The sequence below is a fragment of the Lithobates pipiens genome, unplaced genomic scaffold (genome assembly GCF_037356315.1).
Source record: "Lithobates pipiens isolate NorthernLeopardFrog02 unplaced genomic scaffold, aLitPip1_a1.2 Scaffold_8, whole genome shotgun sequence".
In the NCBI taxonomy this organism is placed as follows: Eukaryota; Metazoa; Chordata; class Amphibia; order Anura; family Ranidae; genus Lithobates; species Lithobates pipiens.
In genome coordinates, this window is record NW_027507903.1 from 59271001 (window position 1) to 59291824 (window position 20824).

Here is a 20824-nt window from a genome sequence, read left to right on the forward strand (position 1 = left end):
TACAGCGGCAGCACGGGACATCCATGGCTGCTATGTGCAGGATGGCCAGGAAACGGTTTGTGAAAAGGTGAACTTACCCTTTAAAGTATATATTAAATGGATTTCCAGTTCGGGTCCATGGCCTCACATATAGTCACTGTCCAGCCTGGTGAGCAACCTGATCATTATCCTTTCATATCACTTGCTGAATTACAATTGTTTATTACCTTTGCATGTAATGCTTTTGACTTGTGCTTTACTCAACTATATCTATTTTATAGATAATTCCTCCTGAAGCAGCAGTAACAACACCACAAAACTAGTAGAGGAAAAGTCACTTCCGAGAATTACTTCATTAACAGATACTGTTTGGGGGAACCCCAAGTATTTGTTCCTTGAAATATTAATTATTTTGTAGAATTGCTGTTTTTATGTATACAATGTATGTCTTTTTTATATATGCAATAAAGAAACTTTTTTTTATATTATCTATATTGTTTGTTATCAGTACCAAGATAGTCCATCACATTTTAATAAATATATAATTTATTTTTTTGTTTTAATTTATATTAGCTTTAATGGAAATTTAGCATTCTTATTCACACTTGAGCGACACCTATGGTGTTGCATTTTTGTGTCTTTTTCTGGAGTGTTTTTGGAGCACTATCATTTGAATGGGCTTTCCGCAGCTCCAAAAATGTGCCGAAGAAGCTCATGTATCAAATTCTGGACGAGCCACATGTATTTTGCATTGCGCGTTTTGTTGCGTGGAAATGCCTGGCAAAACGCATGGCTGCTACCCGCATTTGGGATGCTATTAACCAATAGCGGCACTGCAAGAGTGTCACATATTTTTGCAGAAACTCGTTTCTGCTCGGCTTTCCGCTACGCCCAAAGTGTGGACAGTAAATAGAACAGAAAAGAATATACCTCTTTGTACTAGTCGAGTCGGCTTTAACTTCAGCTTTCTTATTCAGTTCAGACAAGGAAGTGGAAAGATAGAGCTCTTTGGGAAGTGTTGACACGGTAGGCATCTTGGACTGGGAGTTGCTGTTCTTTACATCAACAAAGGCTGGATTGTCTGATCATCCTAGTCATCATTTATATCTAACAATAAAGTTACACAGTAAGATTCAAGGTAATAACTGATACAAATACTGACGTAATCATATGTTTGTCACTCATTACAAAAAAAACTCTGTGTGGGTAATACAAGTCAAAAAATAAATTCGTAAGAGAAAACTGGTCAGCCTTGGGCAAGGAATCCAACACATTATTTAAGCAGAGCTAAAGTGCACTAAACAAACTCCCCATAACCCTGACCAAACATGAATGTATGATATAGGAATGATCCCGACATACATTATCCACTTTAAAACCAGGCCTTTTTCTGCCATTTGTTTACAAGTAAAAATCATTTTTTACTAGAAATTTACATTAGAACCACCAAATATTATATATTTTAGCAGAGACCCTAGAGACAAAAAAAAATAAAAAAGCGGTCATTGCAATATTTTATGTAATTTAAATAATATACCGAACACGCTTTAAAATTGCACACGCTTTTCAAAAAACATAAAAATAAACTAAAAAATGTTTTACAGGTTACCGGTTTACAGTCAAAAAGGCAGTCCTGTGCTAGAATTATTGCTCTCGCTCTAACAATCGCAACGTTACCTCCTATCATATCCATCATTTGGAGTGTCTGTGTGTAATTATATATATATATATATATATATATATATATATATATATATATATATATATATATATATATACATATACATACACACACACACACACACACATATAATATATTGAGGGGGCTGCAAATACAGGGGGTTCTTCCAAGGAAGTGGGGTTCTTTAACCCACTTGCCGACCGGCGCACGCCGATGTACGTCCTATTTTTGAAGAGGGATATCTCGGTAACGGCAGCAGCTGCTGCCACAACCGAGATATCCATCTCTTCAGGCGGCGGTCGGCTGTACGATAACGGTGGTCTCCGCGGCGGATTTCCCGCAAGATCACCACTATCGGCGGCGGGAGAGGTGCCACCCCCCTCCCGCCGCCCTCCCACACCTTCCGCCGCTTACCGAAGCCGTCGGTAGCGGCGGGGGCGATTGGGTCCTCTTCCTAGCTGGGCATAGAGACAAGGGAGGCTAAGATGGCCCCCACTCGTCTCTATACCATAGGAGGGCGGAAGCGACGTCAAAACTTCACTTCCGCCCATACCTCTTAAAGGTATATTTTTTTTAAATGTCATTTTTTTCTTCTTTTTTTTTTTTTACATTTTAGCCCAAATATGAGATCTGAGGACTTTTTGACCCCCGATCTCATATTTAAGAGGACCTGTCATGCTTTTTTCTATTACAAGGGATGTTTACATTCCTTGTAATAGGAATAAAAGAGATCCATTTATTTATTTTTTTTAAAAACAGTGTAAAAATAAATAAAATCAATTAAAATAAATAAGAAAAAAAAAAAAAAAAAAAAGTTTAAAAACACCCCGTCACGACGAGCTTGCGCACAGAAGCGAGCGCATACGTGAGTAGCACCCGCATATGAAAACGGTGGTCAAACCACACATGTGAGGTATCGCCACGATCAGTAGAGTGAGAGCAATAATTCTAGCCCTAGACCTCCACTGTAACGCAAAAAATGCAACCTGTAGAATTTTTTAAATATCGCTTATGGAGATTTTTAAGGCTAAAAGTTTGACACCATTCCACGGGCGCAATTTTGAAGCGTGACATGTTGAGTATCAATTTACTCGGCATACCATTATCTTTCACGATATTTTGGGCTAATTTTACTGTTGTCTTATTTTTTTTTTCAAAAAAGTGAATTTTTTCCAAAAAAAAGTGCGCTTGTAAGACCGCTGTGCAAATATGGTGTGAAAAAAAGTATTTCAATGACCGCCATTTTATTCTCTAGGGTGTTAGAAAAAAAACAATATAAAATGTTTGGGGGTTCTAAGTAATTTTCTAGCAAAAAAAAACTGTTTTAAACATGTAAACACCAAGTCTGAAAAAGAGGCCTGGTCCTTAAGTGGTTAAATAAGTGGCACTTCTGCTCTTGCAAGATCCATCTGAACATTTTGTTCTCTCTTCACAGGTAAATCTGCGTTTATACCCCCCATCTACTTCAAACGGAACACTGACTTTTACTGCTCACATGCTTCTTTGGTAAATCTGTTTGTCACTGCTGTTTCGATCTCAATCTGTAGGCATGCTCACATTATTTCAATGTTTATTTAGCTATTAAGGGTCCTTTCACACGGGGCGGATCAGTTCTGATCCGCCCCGTGGATGTCCGTTTGCTCAGCGGGGATCACTCCGCCGATCCCCGCTGAGCAGGGAGATGACAGGTCTGTCTCCGCACACTGTGCAGGGACGGACCTGTCACAGCGCCGCTCTCCCCTATGGGAGATCGGATGACGACGGACCGCAGTGCCCGTCGTCATCCGATCCGATCCGCAGACGGATGGAAAAATAGCTTTTTCCTCCGTCACACTTTTTCGGATCGGAGCGGGTCGGATGTCAGCGGACATGTCACCGCTGACATCCGACGCTCCATAGAGCTCTATGGAGCACCCGTTCAGGTCCGCCTGAAAAACTGACAGGCGGGCCTGAACGGGACGTTAGTGTGAAAGGGGCCTAAGTCTTACCTAAATTATGGCTTCTCTTATCTTTACAATTTTGGCCTTATGGTCCTCTTTCAATTTGAATGTGATGTGAAAAGATTTGCTCTGCTAGCTGTGTGCCCAATATTACCTCCTGATTGATTAATTGCCAGATTCAACCCACACCCAACACAGTATAAACACAAGGCCTTCTTCTTTATGGGGGAACACATACAAAGAAGTGGGGTTCTTTAAATAAGTGGCACTTCTGCTCTTGCACTTCAGCGATTTGCACAAAGCAAACTGCAGGTGACCTCATTTCCAAATTATCTCACCTTCCTCTCTGAAACATGCACTCTTTACTTCTCCTCCTTTTCACAATTGCCTCTCTCCTCAAACTCCCTTTTCTTCACCCCCCTGCTCCACCCCACAATTTGTACATATCGCCATCACTTCTCCCCCCTCCTTACTACTGCACTCATCACCTGTCTAACTCTAAGCCCACTTGTTAACAAACACCCCAGAATACTGAAGCATGTCCCCTCATACAAATCCTACTCTCATATTACCTCGCTTACTTTTCTACTTCTCCTAACCGCTGGAGATATTTCCCCTAACCCTGGGCCTCCCTTATTTAACTGTACCCAACACACCCATCACCCTACACCCTCTGGCAGTCACAATCTACGCAATTTAGTCTCGCTTCCTCTTCTTCCCAACACCAGCTTCCTCCTCTCCTGCGCCCTCTGGAACGCTCGCTCTGTCTGCAACAAACTCACCGCTGTTCATGACCTCTTTGTCACCAATTCCTTTAATCTACTTGCTCTCACAGAAACCTGGCTTCACAAATCTGATAATCCTTCTCCTGCTTCCCTCTCCCAGGGTGGCCTTCACTGGACTCACTCCCCTAGGCCTGATGGATGCAAGGCCTGATGGAAAAAAACTTTACTCCTTTGGTCTCCGTGACTGTGCTCTTCAGTGGCTCGCATCCTACCTATCCCAATGCACCTTCAGTGTCACTTACAATTCTACTTCCTCCACTCCTCTTCCCTTCTCTGTTGGAGTCCCCCAAGGTTCTGTTCTTGGACCTCTTATTTTCAATCTACACCTCTTCCCTGGGTCAGCTGATAGCCTCTCATGGCTTTCAATATCATTTCTACGCTGACGACACACAAATCTATCTCTCCACCCCTCAACTCACTCAATCTCCTCACGCATGACCAACTTACTAACAGACATATCTGTATGGATGTCACAACACTTCCTCAAACTCAACTTGTCCAAAACCGAACTTATATTTCCTCCCCCACGCGTCTCTTCCCTGACTTCTCTGTCAAGAGTAATGGCACAACCATCCACCCATCCCCACATGTCAGGGTGCTAGGTGTTATCCTGGACTCTGAACTCTCCTTTCGGCCCCACAACCAATCACTTTCCAAAGCTTGCCGCCTCAACCTCCGAAACATCTCTAAACTAGTATAACTTGATCCTCCCTCCTAGATTGTAAGCTCTAACGAGCAGGGCCCTCTGATTCCCCTTGTCTTGAATTGTAATGTCTACCCCAATGTTATAAAGCGCTGAGCAAACTGTCGGCGCTATATAAATCATGTATATATATATATATATATATATATATATATATATATATATATATATATATATATATATATATATATATATATATATATATATATATATATATATATATATATATATACATATATATATATATATATATACATATATATATACACACACACACACACACACTCTATCTCACAAAAGTGAGTACACCCCTCACATTTTTGTAAATATTTTATTATATATTTTCATGTGACAACACAGAAGAAATGACACTTTTCTACAATGTACAGTAGCGAGTGTACAGCTTGTATAACAGTGCAAATTTGCCGTCCCCTCAAACTAACTCAACACAGCCATTAAGGTCTAAACAGCTGGCAACAAAAGTGAGTACGCTCCTAAGTAAAAATTTCCAAACTGGGCCCAATTAGCCATTTTTCCTCCCCGCTGTCATGTGATTATTAGTGTTGCAAGGTCTCCAGCGCAAATGGGGAGCAGGTGTGTTAAATTTGGTGTTATCGCTCACACTCTCTCATACTAGTCACTGTAAGTTAAAAAAAAAAAAAAAAAAAAAAAAAAAAGAAGGAATTGTTGCTCTACATAAAAGTAGGCTATAAGAAGATTGCACAGACTTTAAAACTGAGCTGCAGCACAGTGGCAAGGCCATATAGCAGTTTAACAGGACCGGTTCCACCCAGAACAGGCCTCCTCATGGTCGACCAAGGAAGTTAAGCGCCCATGCTCAGCGTCATATCCAGAGGTGGTCTTTGGGAAATAGACGTATGAGTGCTGCCAAGGTTGAAGGGGTGGGGCGGGGGAGGGGTGGGGGGTCAGTCTGTCAGTGCACAGACCATACGCCGCACACTGCATCAAATTGGTGTGTAAGACTGTTGTCCCAGAAGGAAGCTGCTTCTAAAGATGATGCACAAGAAAGCCCACAAACAGTTTGCTGAAGAGAAGCAGACTAAGGACATGGATTACTGGAACCATGTTCTGTGGTCTGATGAGGCCAAGATAAACTTATTTGGTTCAGAGGGTGCCAAGCGTGTGTGGCAGCAACCAGGTGAGAAGTACAAAGACAAGTGTGTCCTGTCTACAGTCAAGCATGTTGGTGGGAGTGTCATGGTCTGGGGTTGCATGAGTGCTGCCGGCACTGGGAGCTACAGTTCATTGAGGGAACCATGAATGTCAACATGTACTGTGACATACTGAAGCAGAGCATGATCCCCTCCATTTGGAGACTGGGCCGCAGGGCAGTATGCTAACATGATAATGACCCCAAACACACCTCCATGACGACCACTGCCTTGCTAAAGAACCTAAGGTTAAAAGTGATGGACTGGCCAAGCTTGTCTCCAGACCTAAACCCTATTGAGCATTTGTGGGCATCTTCAAAAACGGAAGGTGGAGGAGTGCAAGGTCTCTAACATCCACCTGCTCCATGATGTCATCATGGATAGAGGTCGACCGATATGGGCTTTTCTCTGGCCGATGCCGATATGTACAAATCATGGCGGCCGATGGCCGATATATGATGCCGATTTTTTTGGGCCGATATGTTAGGCCGATTTTTTATTCACTTATTTTTTATGCCCTTCATCACATAAAACCTAACAGGCACCTTTCCCACTGGGGCGGTTTTTTTTTTTTAGGCGCTTTTGGGCTAAAAATAGCGCCTGTAAAGTGCCTGCAAAATGGCTCCCCTGCAGTCTGTGTGAAAGACAGAGGCGATGCGCTGGCAGGATGTTAAAAAAAAAGTCCTGCAAGCAGCACGTTTGGAGTGGTGTATACCGCTCCTCCACCACTCCTGCTCATTGATATTAATGGGCACCACTGCCGAAGCTCATGCAATGCGATTTGGCAGCGGTGCTTCACGGGCGCATTTAACCTCTTCCTCGGCCGCTAGCTGGGTTATATGCGCCCCACTAGCAGCCGAATAGCGCCGCTAAAATGATGGTAAAGCGCTGCTAAAACTAGCAGCATTTTACCATCAACGCCTGCCTGCTCCAGTGTGAAAGCAGCCTATAAAATAAAAACAGGTAGTCAAAACTGTTGGACGAAAAAAAAAGGGGCTAACTTTACTGTTTTTTTTTTAAATCATTTAGTGTATTTTATTTCCCCAAAAAAATTGCATTTGAAAGACCTCTGCGCAAATGCCGTGTGACATAAAATATTGCAACAACCGCTATTTTATTCCCTAGGATCTCTGCTAAAAAAATATATATATATATATATATATATATATATATATATATATATATATATATATATATTTTTTTTTTTTTTTTTTTTTGGGGGGTCCAAGTGATTTTCTGGCAGAAAATACAGGACTTTTACTTGTAAGCGACAAGTGTCAGAAAAGATTTAGTCTTTAAAATGGTTAAACTGAGAACTCTACACATGGAGATGAGTTCATTCATTCAAGTGTAAACATTGTATCTTTTTGCTCTTTTCTTGGCAGACTGCCCAGCGAGGAGACAAGTCGCTTCTATGAAGACACAGGCAACTTACTGACTTCTATTACATAAGTCATTTCCAAGTTGCGCTGTAGTTCTAAATCAGCCTTTTTATCAGCTCAATCGGCCGATGCCGATTAATTAAAAAACTGCAAATATCGGCCGATATATCGGTCGACCTCTAGTCATGGAGGAGGGGAAGAGGACTCCAGTGGCAACCTGTGAAGCTCTGGTGAACTCCATGCTCAACAGGGTTAAGTCAGTGCTGGGAAATAATGGTGGCCACACAAAAGATTGATACTGGGCCCAATTTGGACATTTTCACATAGGGGTGTACTCACTTTTGTTGCCAGCGGTTTAGACATTATTGGCTGTGTGTTGAGTTATTTTGAGAGGACAGCAAATTTACACTGTTATACAAGCTGTACACTCACTACTTTACATTGTAGAAAAGTGTCATTTCTTCAGTGTTGTCACATGAAAAGGTATACAAATCCTATAAATCAAGAATGATTTGCAAAAAAATTGTATATTATATTTTTTTATTAAATTGTTTAATTTTATTTCTTTTTTTTTTTATCAATTTACAAAATTCAAACCAAAAGAAAAATCGAAATCAAAATTTGGTGTGACTATCCTTTGGCTTCAAACCAGCATCATTACTTACACAGCCAAACTCTGCTACTAAAGGACAGGTTGTGGGAGACAGTTTCATGTCACAGGTCATACACCATGGTAAGACTGAGCACAGCAACACTGTAAGGGGGCCAGTAAGAAATGTGGCCAGAAGCAAAGGTGGACGTGGTGGTCAGTCCTCAGGCAGGGAATCATTTCCTGTTTAGTAAGTTTGCCCGTGCTATCCAGACACAGCATGCAGAAGTGGTGGACTGGCTTACTAAACCATTCTCATCCTCCTCCACGCAAGAAGAGACAAGTGTGCAGTCCCCAGCAGTTGCCAGAGTGGATAAACCTGTCTCCTTTCCACATCTATCCTGCCATAGCCCCAGATAGCCCCAACATCAGCCATTGAGGAGTCAGCTGAGTTATTTGACCACAGCATTAGCCACTTGCTCTTTGACGATGCCCAGCCATTACTTGATTCAGATGTTGGTTCTGAGGTTGAGCATGACAGTAACATGAGCCCAGAGAGGAAGGAACACCGATAGACAAATTGACATTCATGTTCCCCAAGCCGCAGCGTGTTGCCAAGTGGTCTCCAGTGGTAATGAGGAAGATGGAGGAGATGATGATGAGGTCACTAGTGCGACTTGGGTGCCAGATAGAGCAGAGGAGGAAGCTGAAGGTGAGGCGGCCCAACCCCAAGGAGGCCGACATCAAGAAAGAGTAAAGAGCAGCCACCCTATTCCATAACATTCTGCAGCTATTATCTCCCGGCCCACTCCCCAAAGCTCAGCTGTCGGGGCTTTTTTCAGCACATCTGCAGGAGATCGCACTGTTGCTATCTGCAAACTGTGTCTCAGGCACATAAAACCTGACAAAAACACCAACCATTTGGGTACCACATGCTTAACGAGGTATTTAACGTCCAACCACTCAGCCCGTTGGCAAGAGCACCAAAAAGCCACACAAAAGGGGCACAAATCAGTCCCTCCTCCTCCTTACCCACTGCAGTCTGCCCCTGTGTTACCAAGTCATTACCTCTCAGCAGTCTCCACTGACAGAGATGATGGTATAGCACAGGGTGTCCCAGGTCCTATCAGCACACCACCAGCTGTAGACTGTAGCCGGCAAATTTCTCTGCCCCATCTGCTGCAGCGGAAAAAAATAAAAATACAGTCCCTGCCACCCATATGCCCAGAGTCTGAATGCAAGCTTGTCAAAGCTGTTGGCTCTCCAACTTCTGCCTTTCAGCCTGATGGATTCTGCCCCCTTCAGTGAATTCGCACAATGTGCTGTACCACAATGGCAGGTTCCCAGTCAATACTACTTTTTACATAGGCCCATTACATCTCTCTATCATCCCGTGGGAGGGAGTGTTCCAGCATTGTTGGGCAAGGCAGTCAGCCGTAAAATCCACCTTACTGCCGACACATGGTCGAGCAAGCATGGACAGGGACGATATTTCATTCACAGCACACTGGGTAATGCTGCTTGCAACTCGTAAGGATGCAGGACCGGGCTCAGTGCTGCAGCTTGTTGTCCCCCCCACGTCTCCATACAGCTGGTGGTGAGGATGCCAGACCTACGAGTTCTACCCCCTCCTCCGCCGCCTCCATGCCCTCCTCTGCAGAATTGTCCTATGAACATCAGGTACCCCCTAAGTGTTCAAAGGGCTATTCCCAGAGTCAGGCTAAAAGATGCCATGCAGTGCTTCAGCTGGTGTGTTTAGGGGACAGGAACCACACCAGAGCAGAGATTCTTGCAGCTATGCAGGAACAGGCCCAGAGGTGGGTCACACCACGCCAGCTGGAGCCAGGAATGGTGGTGTGCGATAATGGCTCAAGTCTCCTGTCCGTCCTTAGACAGGGAAAGCTGACACACGTAACATGCCTGGCACATGTGCTCAATTTGGTGGTGCAGCATTTCCTAAGTACATACCCAGGGTTGCAAGATGTACTAAAGCAAGCCAGAAGAGTCTGTAGTAATTTCACACGGTCATACACAGCCAGTGCTCAGTTGGCTGAAATTCAGCAGGACTTTGACTTTGGCAATGCTGCTCATAATGGAGAAGCATGATTACTGGTTGGCAATCCTCCTTGACCACGGCTATAAGGGGAAGGTCTCAGAACTCATCCCATCCCCACAGAGAGAGCAGAAGATAAAATCTCTTGAGGACACGTTAAAGAGGATTTTATTGAACGTTTTTCCTGACTTCAGTAGGTTACAGTGTCGTGGAAAACGTAGTTTTGAGTCTTCGGTTGGTCAAGAGAGGAGCGTTGGAGAAGGCGCCCACCTAAGTGAGGCATTTCAAAATTTTTTTAGTTCTCGCCGCCCAGGGCTGTCAGCTTCCACAACCCATCGGCAACATCTGCATCACATGGTGAACGATTACCTCAGGGCCAAAACAGAGATGGAGAGCTTTCCAGCTGACGATCCACTGACTTACTGGGTCATGAGAATAGACCATTTGCCAGAACTTGCCCAGTATGCTACTGAGTTGTTGGACTGCCCTGCATCCAGCATGCTTTTAGAACGGGCATTCAGTGCTGCAGAAGGTTTCGTTACTGATCATAAAACGCATCTGTCCACATACTCCGTTGACCGTTTAAAAATGACTCAGTCCTTGATTACCAGCTATGAAGCCCCTGATGCCGATGTCACTAATTAAGTCTTTCTGGGATGTGGAATCTCTGCGGGACTTTGAGGCTGCCTAGCTTTGAGGGTTTTCAATCATTTCATCTGGAAGAATTCTTATGTTTTTGGTATAGGTCACATGGACACAATTAACACTCAGAGACCAATGTTTCAGCACCCGTTTGACAGGTGCATATCATTGGAATTTTTTACAGCAAGGCCAAATCTTGCTTTCATCAAGAGTACCTCTTATAGGGTTACAGTGGGAGGGTGCCTCCAACACCCAAAGATAAAATTTTTACGCACCCGTTACTTCTATCCAAAGTCAAAGTGACACCAGAATGTATACAAAAAATCTCTAATCTTGTTCCCAGTGCACTACGTTGTGGCCTCATCATACCACTGGCTCCCCAGCTGTTGCTGAGCAAAATAAAGACAGCTTGCAGGTAAAATGTCTTTTTTTTTTTGCTTTATTAATTCAATTATTGCTGCAGCAGATTCTAGTAGATGGTACAGATCTGCTACTTTACAGGTAGACTAAGGGGACCCCACAGGTATTATATTGGAAGGAATTTTTAATTTTTATGCTTTCACTTTAAAAATAAAAAAATTTAAAAAAAATTAAAAATAAAAAAATCACTGCTCATTTAAAAATTATGTTTTTCACAAACTTTTTTTTTTATTGATACATGTCCCCCGGACAAGATCCGGACCCCTATAACCATTGTATGCCCAATTACTTGCATATAAGCCTTCAAAATGGGCACTTTTGATTTTTGACATCTGGGTCCCACTGACTTCAAGGGGTTCGTTATTTGGGTCTGAACTTTCGCGGTGTCCAAAACTTCTGGTGAAAACCGAACAGGTGTCCGTTTGGCCCATCCCTATTGAACATCTCAAGGAGCAATGTTCAATCCATAAATTGAAAATGGACAATTGCAAACCTACCAAGACATGGCCATCCACCTAAACTGACAGGCCGGGCAAGGATAGCATTAATCAGAGAAGTAGCCAAGAGGCCCATGGTAACTCTGGAGGCACTGCAGAGATCCACAGCTGAGGTGGGAGAATCTGTCCACAGGACAACTATTAGTCGTGCACTCCACAAATCTGGCCTTTATGGAAGAGTGGCAAGAAAAAAGCCCTAAGATGTCCCATTTGCAGTTTGTAAAAAGCCATGTGGGGGGACACAGCAAACATTAAAAAGAAGGGGCTTCTGGTCGGAAGAGACCAAATTTGAACTTTCTGACCTAAAAGCAAAGCACTGTGTGTGGCGGAAAACTAACACTGCACATCACCCTGAACACAGTATCCCCACTATGAAACACGGTGGTGGCATCATCATGTTGTGGGGATGCTTTTCTTCAGCAGGGACAGGGAAGCTGGATGGAGCCAAATACATATCAATATTAGAAGAAAACCTGTTGAGTCTGCAAAAGACTTCAGACTGGGCATGGGTTCAACCTTCCAGCAGGACAACAACCCTAAATAAACAGCCAGAGCTACAATGGAATGGTTTAGATCAAAGCATATTCATGTGTTAGAATGGCCCAGTAAAAGTCCAGACCTAAATCCAATTGAGAATCTGTGGCAAGACTTGAAAATTGCTGTTTACAGATGCTCTCCATCCAATCTAACAGAGCTTAAACTATTCTGCAGACAAATGGGCAAAAATGTCACTCTCTAGATGTGCAAAGCTGGTAGAGACATCCCCAAAAGACTCGCAGCTGTAATTGTAGTGAAAGGCGGTTCAAAAGTATTGACTCAGGGGGGCTGAATACAAATGCACACCCCACTTTTCACATATTTATTTGTAAAAAAAAAAAAAAAAAAAAAAAAAATGTGAAAACCATTTATCATTTCCTTCCACTTCACAATTATGTGCCACTTTTTGTTGGTCTATCACATAAAATCCCAATAAAATACATTTAAGTTTTTGGTTGTAACATGACAAAATGTGGAAAATTTCAAGGGGTGTGAATACTTTTTCAAGATACTGTAAAGGGTGTATTTTTGGGAAATGGATAAATATTGGTGGTTTTGTTACTGTAATGGTAATTTTCGCTTCTTACCAGGTCTAAAGGTTACATAAGAGCTTTTTAGGCCTTCCATTTCTGTGATCCTCCTGAGAACACCAAGGAAAAAAAAATAAAAAATCAGTGGGAGGAATAGTGCCCCATCGCTGGCATCAGTGGGAGGAATAGTGCCCCATCATTCTTAAAAGGGAGGAAGTCTCTCCCAAGGGCTGAATAAAGGCAAGCAAAGGGCCACATCTGGCCCACAAATCATTTTGGAGACCACTAATATATTCTATAGATTGGAGAATGCAACAGAAGGAATGAGAAACTCCTAAGCCCTTGTACACACGGTCGGACATTCCGACAACAAAATATGTCTGATTTTTTGCGACGGATTTTGTCCGAAACTGGTGTTGCATACACACGGTTGGACAAAGTTGTTGGAAAATCCGATCGTTCATAACGTGATGACGTTCGTTCATTGCGACGGGACTACGTTGCGGCTAGTAGCCAATAGCTTTGGTCTCGCAATTTGATCTGAGCATGCGTGGCACTTTGTCCGATCGGATTTCTCTACAAACCATTGGACAAAGTCCGATCGGATCATGTTGTCGGAAAATTTTATATCCAGCTCTCAAACTTTGTTGGTCGGACATTCCGACGGAAAAAGTCCGATGTAGCCCACACACGGTCGGATTATCCAACAACACAGTCCAATCGGACATTTTCCGTCGGAATGTCCAACAGTGTGTACAAGGGCTTACACCACGAGGTGTGCAGGATCCAAGGTAAGATCTCACTGCTAGAGTCCCAAAAAATATACAAAGCTAGTGGACGAGTCAGCTCACCAGACTCCATCTAGAACTGCGAAAAAAACCTTTGGGTGAATTCTTTCCATTTAGTCTATTTAGATTTATAAAAGATTTTAGCTGGTTTATAAAATGTGGGCTGCCTTTGGCTTTTAAAGCGGGGTTCCACCCTAAAGTGGAACTTCCGCTGATCGGAACCCTCCCCCCCTCCGGTGTCACAATTGGCACCTTTCAGGGCAGAGGGGGTGGAGATACCTGTCAAAGACAGGTATTTACACCCACTTCCGGGCATAGACTCCCGTGGGAGTCTATGCCTCTTCCTGTCCTGCCGCGCTGTCTGCTGGGACACACACGGGTCCCAGAGAAAGCGCAGACAATTCCTGTTGCGCTACGCGACTCGCGCAGTAGGGAACCGGGAAGTGAAGCCGATTCGCTTCACTTCCTGATTCCCTCACCTAGAATGGTGGTGGCAGCAGCCGAGAGATCGATCGGCCTCGGCATCGCTGGACCCCGGGACAGGTGAGTGTCCATTTATTAAAAGTCAGCAGCTGTAGTATTTATAGCTGCTGGCTTTTAATATTTTTTTCCCCCAGTACAGTCCCGCTTTAAAGTCTAATTAATTTGAGCGTCAGTAAGAAATGCTGCACAAACGGTAAGTTGAGCTATTCACAAAAAACTAAAAGGTGAGCTAACCCCAAATATCCGGGCCACTGATGCCCAGTGCTTTCAGTGTAGCGGTCCATACACCACAATGCACAGCCCCCCAAGTGAGAAGCCATCACAATGCTCACAAGGCCGAGCACTCACTGGGGACTGTACTAATCAATGAGAAGTGATCATTTCTTAACCCAGCGCTGCACATGGAGAAGGCAAGAGTGCGACCACGGCTGCAAGCTTCTTAGAGAGGAAGCTTTGCTGGAGCGATCACACTGCTGGAGGGACCCAGCTGCATCGGGGGAGGAGGTTAGCATTACACCTTAAAGTGATATTAAAGACAATTTTTTTTTTTTATGAAAATCAAAAAAAAAAGAGTTATACTTACCTGCTCTGTGCAATGGTATCGTACAGAGTGGTCCCTTAACTTTTCTTAGGTGGTCCCCTTGCTGGAAATATGGAGGCTCCCTGAGGAAGAAGCAGCAGATAGCAACCTATGTGCTGAGGGGGTATCTATGCAGGCATGCTCCCAATCCGGGCTGTGTGAATCCATAGCATGGCTCGGCCCTGACCCACTCCTTCCTCACAGGATTTGACTGACAGCGGCAGGAGCCTATGGTCACCAGCACTGCCTGCGTCTGTAAGTCAGGTAAGTCAGGTAAGTGTTTGGGGGGGGGGGGGGGACACACAAATAGTTGGAAATTTCACATCTTAAAGTGGAACACCCCCCAAAAGGAGAAGCTCCACTTGTTCGCACTCTCCCCTCCCCCCGCCATATTTGGCAATTTTTTGGGTGGAGGGGGTACCTGGTTTTGACAGGTACCCGCTCCCACTTCCAGGTAAGATCAACGCAACGATCTCCAAGTATATCCAGTCCCTCCTCGTTTCACCCACTGCCTTCTGGGACACACAGGTCACAGGCCACAAGACTTCACTGACAATTTCCCTTAGTGAAGATGCCAGGGGCCTCCACCCGAAGATGACTGAAGAAACAACTCGAGTGAGGACATTACTGGATCCCTGGACAGGAAAGTGCCCTTATTTGAACAGTCAGCAGCTACAGTATTTGTAGCTGCTGACTTTTTTTTTTATTCTTTGCCCAGACGACTGTTGCCCCTGTACTGCTCGGAATGCATTAAAGGCGCAGTTCACTTTTACTAAAAATCTGCCTATGCAGAAAAGGGACATCTGTAGATAAAAACTGTGCATCTCTGACTAAAGTTGGATAATGCTCTTGCTATAGGTGGAGGCTATTTATGTGCCTCCTGAAGCCTGACTAGAAAACTCCGGGGACGTTGCTATAGATATTCTTCCTCACCTCCTCCATCACAGAGGTGAGCTCTCCAATGCTGAGCTACTGCACCAGGGAGAGAAAGGGCATGTTAGAGGGTATGAATCAGCAGTGGCAGCTGGTGCTCCATATTTTGAGGTTGCAAACAAACCACCCGACCCCCACGAGTATGCAGCCAGTGAAGTTCCAATCCTAATGGTCAGAGGGACAGAAGGACAATCAGCTAACACTGATAGATGAGCTGGCATCATGCAGGTATTAATACTACACACATGTCATGTGTCCAGCACACACTGAACTCACCAAAGAGTAAGAACAGCAGGAAGGCCCAGAGATCCAGGCGATGGATGGTACTGAACGGACTGTCCTCGGGATGGTGGTACCATCCTCCGATGAATACAGCCCACACCTTGGCGGAGGATCTGCAGGATGTGAGATAGCTTAGCTCGGGGGAAAGACAGCGGGGTCGTCGTTCTGCTCCCCGGTCTCAGCTCAGTGTCTGTCTGGTTGCTGGACTCGGTTCCCCCGGAGGAAGGGACAGGTAGGAGACGCCCAGATAGAAGCTGGTTGGGGGGCGGTGACACCGAGCCCGACCAGTCACCGGAGCAGAGGACGTTCTGGAGACCGGACAGTCGCTTCTCCTTCTGGCCAATTGGGTCTTAAGACCTGCTTCCTGATTGGCGGAGAGGAGAAGCAGGAAGACAATAGTGAATATTCATTCGCTATTGTCACACAACTGGGTGGGTTTCAGGGCTCTGCTCCCGCCCAAGCCCACCCTTTTTGAAGCCAATTAGAGCCTTAGGCTCTAATCACATGCTTCTAAAAATATAAATCGTGTCGATGAGGGTCCGGGTGCATGGATTAAGGGGGCGGCACCCCTAATGAGTGGGCTGCCACCATAAATCAGAGAAAGATCTTTCCTGTGATGGAGGAGAAGAGCGGGAACAGCTCGGCCTCAGCAACTTCCTGGAAGTTTTCCAGTCAGGCTCCAGGAGGTACATGAATGGCCTCAGCCTACAGCAAGGAATTCTTTATCCAACTAGTCAGAGCTGCACACTCTGGCTTTATGTCCTGCAGTATTTTCATAAAGGTGAACTTACCCATTATATGAATGACATGAGAAGCCTGACATCTCCACACAACACCCCCATACACAGCATATCATCTACAACGTACACACAGCGGCCCTCTCCCTCCTATCATCCAATGACCGCTCAGCAGGAGGCCGGTGCTGGTGTCACGTGTCCGGTATGAAGAGTGTCCGCCTGACACCTCGGTACTGCAGGACTTGGTCACATGACCCTCCAGAGTGATGACTGTAGACTCCGGGGATCGCTCCCAGCACCGGCACACCCACAGCAGCCCCCACCTGTACGATCTCTACGAGCTTACCGATCTCATCCCGGTCCCCCGTCCTCTTCCTCCGCCCCGGGGCTCCGCTCATCACACAGCGGACACTGACACACCAAAATGGCTTCACAATGTTTTTCCGTGAGATGACAGAGGGCGGACGGCGTGATGACATCACCGGGAGGCGGAGCCACACACAGCTCACCGAGTCGCTATATTCAAACCTTTTCCTTACCGGGATATCGTTTTCCTACCGACACTACGGGATAGCCCTTCACTCACCTACCGAGACACTACTTTATCGGGTATCCCCTCCCTCACCTACCGTGACACTACTATACCGGGATATCCCTTCCCTCACCTACCGAGACACTACTCTACCGGGATATCACCTACCGAGACACTACTTTACTGGGATATCACCTACCGAGACACTACTTTACTGGGATATCCCTTCCCTCACCTACCGAGTCACTGCTCTACGGGATATCCCTTCACTCACCTACCGAGACACTACTTTATGGGGATATCACCTACCGAGACACTGCTTTACCGGGATATCCCTTCCCTCACCTACCGAGTCACTGCTCTACGGGATATCCCCTCCCTCACCTACCAAGACACTACTTTATCCGAATATCCCTTCCCTCACCTACTGAGACACTTTACCAGGATACCCATTCCCTCACCTACCTAGACACTGCTTTACCAGCATATCCCCTCCCTCACCTACCGAGACACTACTTTACCGGGATATCACCTACCGAAACACTACTTTACCAGGATATCACCTACCGAAACACTACTTTACCGGGATATCACCTACCGAGACACTAATTTACCGGGATATCACCTACAGAGACACTACTTTACCGGGATATCACCTACCGAGACACTACTTTACCGGGATATCACCTACCGAGACACTACTTTACCGGGATATCACCTACCGAGACACTACTTTACCGGGATATCACCTACCGAGACACTACTTTACCAGGATATCACCTACCGAGACACTACTTTACCGGGATATCACCTACCGAGACACTACTTTACCGGGATATCACCTACCGAGACACTACTTTACCGGGATATCACCTACCGAGACACTACTTTACCGGGATATCACCTACCGAGACACTACTTTACTGGGATATCACCTACTGAGACACTACTTTACCAGGATATCCCTTCCCTCACCTACCAAGACACTGCTTTACCGAGATATCCCTTTCCTCACCTACTGAGACACTACTTTAAGGGAATATCACCTACTGAGACACTACTTTACGGGGATATCACCTACTGAGACACTACTTTACCAGGATATCCCTTCCCTCACCTACTGAGACACTACTTTAAGGGAATATCACCTACTGATACACTACTTTATGGGGATATCACCTACTGAGACACTACTTTACCGGGATATCACCTACCGAGACACTGCTTTACTGGGATATCCCTTCCCTCACCTACCGAGTCACTGCTGTACGGGATATCCCTTACCTCACCTACCGAGACACTACTTTACTGGGATATCCCTTTCCTCACCTACTGAGACACTACTTTAAGGGAATATCACCTACTGAGACACTACTTTACCAGGATATCCCTTCCCTCACCTACTGAGACACTACTTTAAGGGAATATCACCTACTGAGACACTACTTTATGGGGATATCACCTACTGAGACACTACTTTACCAGGATATCACCTACTGAGACATTACTTTACGGGGATATCACCTACTGAGACACTACTTTACCAGGATATCCCTTCCCTCACCTACTGAGACACTACTTTAAGGGAATATCACCTACTGAGACACTACTTTATGGGGATATCACCTACTGAGACACTACTTTACGGGGATATCACCTACTGAGACACTACTTTACCAGGATATCCCTTCCCTCACCTACTGAGACACTACTTTAAGGGAATATCACCTACTAAGACACTACTTTAAGGGAATATCACCTACTGAGACACTACTTTATGGGGATATCACCTACTGAGACACTACTTTATGGGGATATCACCTACTGAGACACTACTTTACCAGGATATCCCTTCCCTCACCTACTGAGACACTACTTTAAGGGAATATCACCTACTGAGACACTACTTTATGGGGATATCACCTACTGAGACACTACTTTATGGGGATATCACCTACTGAGACACTACTTTACGGGGATATCACCTACTGAGACACTACTTTACGGGGATATCACCTACTGAGACACTACTTTACCAGGATATCCCTTCCCTCACCTACTGAGACACTACTTTAAGGGAATATCACCTACTGAGACACTACTTTATGGGGATATCACCTACTGAGACACTACTTTATGGGGATATCACCTACTGAGACACTACTTTACGGGGATATCACCTACTGAGACACTACTTTACCAGGATATCCCTTCCCTCACCTACTGAGACACTACTTTAAGGGAATATCACCTACTGAGACACTACTTTATGGGGATATCACCTACTGAGACACTACTTTACGGGGATATCACCTACTGAGACACTACTTTACCAGGATATCCCTTCCCTCACCTACTGAGACACTACTTTACCGGGATATCACCTACCGAGACACTGCTTTACTGGGATATCCCTTCCCTCACCTACCGAGTCACTGCTGTACGGGATATCCCTTACCTCACCTACCGAGACACTACTTTACTGGGATATCCCTTTCCTCACCTACTGAGACACTACTTTAAGGGAATATCACCTACTGAGACACTACTTTACCAGGATATCCCTTCCCTCACCTACTGAGACACTACTTTAAGGGAATATCACCTACTGAGACACTACTTTATGGGGATATCACCTACTGAGACACTACTTTACCAGGATATCACCTACTGAGACATTACTTTACGGGGATATCACCTACTGAGACACTACTTTACCAGGATATCCCTTCCCTCACCTACTGAGACACTACTTTAAGGGAATATCACCTACTGAGACACTACTTTATGGGGATATCACCTACTGAGACACTACTTTACGGGGATATCACCTACTGAGACACTACTTTACCAGGATATCCCTTCCCTCACCTACTGAGACACTACTTTAAGGGAATATCACCTACTAAGACACTACTTTAAGGGAATATCACCTACTGAGACACTACTTTATGGGGATATCACCTACTGAGACACTACTTTATGGGGATATCACCTACTGAGACACTACTTTACCAGGATATCCCTTCCCTCACCTACTGAGACACTACTTTAAGGGAATATCACCTACTGAGACACTACTTTATGGGGATATCACCTACTGAGACACTACTTTATGGGGATATCACCTACTGAGACACTACTTTACGGGGATATCACCTACTGAGACACTACTTTACGGGGATATCACCTACTGAGACACTACTTTACCAGGATATCCCTTCCCTCACCTACTGAGACACTACTTTAAGGGAATATCACCTACTGAGACACTACTTTATGGGGATATCACCTACTGAGACACTACTTTATGGGGATATCACCTACTGAGACACTACTTTACGGGGATATCACCTACTGAGACACTACTTTACCAGGATATCCCTTCCCTCACCTACTGAGACACTACTTTAAGGGAATATCACCTACTGAGACACTACTTTATGGGGATATCACCTACTGAGACACTACTTTACGGGGATATCACCTACTGAGACACTACTTTACCAGGATATCCCTTCCCTCACCTACTGAGACACTACTTTACCGGGATATCACCTACCGAGACACTGCTTTACT

The 20824-nt window shown here is 44.8% G+C and overlaps 1 protein-coding gene across 4 annotated transcripts in view; it reads right to left on the reverse strand.

Moving 5' to 3' along the window:
• The window catches only part of USP8 (ubiquitin specific peptidase 8), a 104707-nt gene that overhangs the window by 69913 nt on the left and 13970 nt on the right, over nt 1-20824 (reverse strand). Inside the window, exons 1-2 of one of the 4 annotated variants that reach the window (XM_077470846.1) lie at nt 17060-17223; nt 910-1086 (exon numbers count right to left, since the gene is read on the reverse strand). In XM_077470846.1, the coding sequence (XP_077326972.1) occupies nt 910-1013 (104 nt within the window). In that variant the 5' untranslated portion in view covers nt 1014-1086; nt 17060-17223. Of the gene's footprint in view, nt 1-909; nt 1087-16767; nt 16885-17059; nt 17224-20824 lie in introns of those variants that run through there. The other 3 variants (XM_077470848.1, XM_077470847.1, XM_077470849.1) reach the window with 3 other exon arrangements.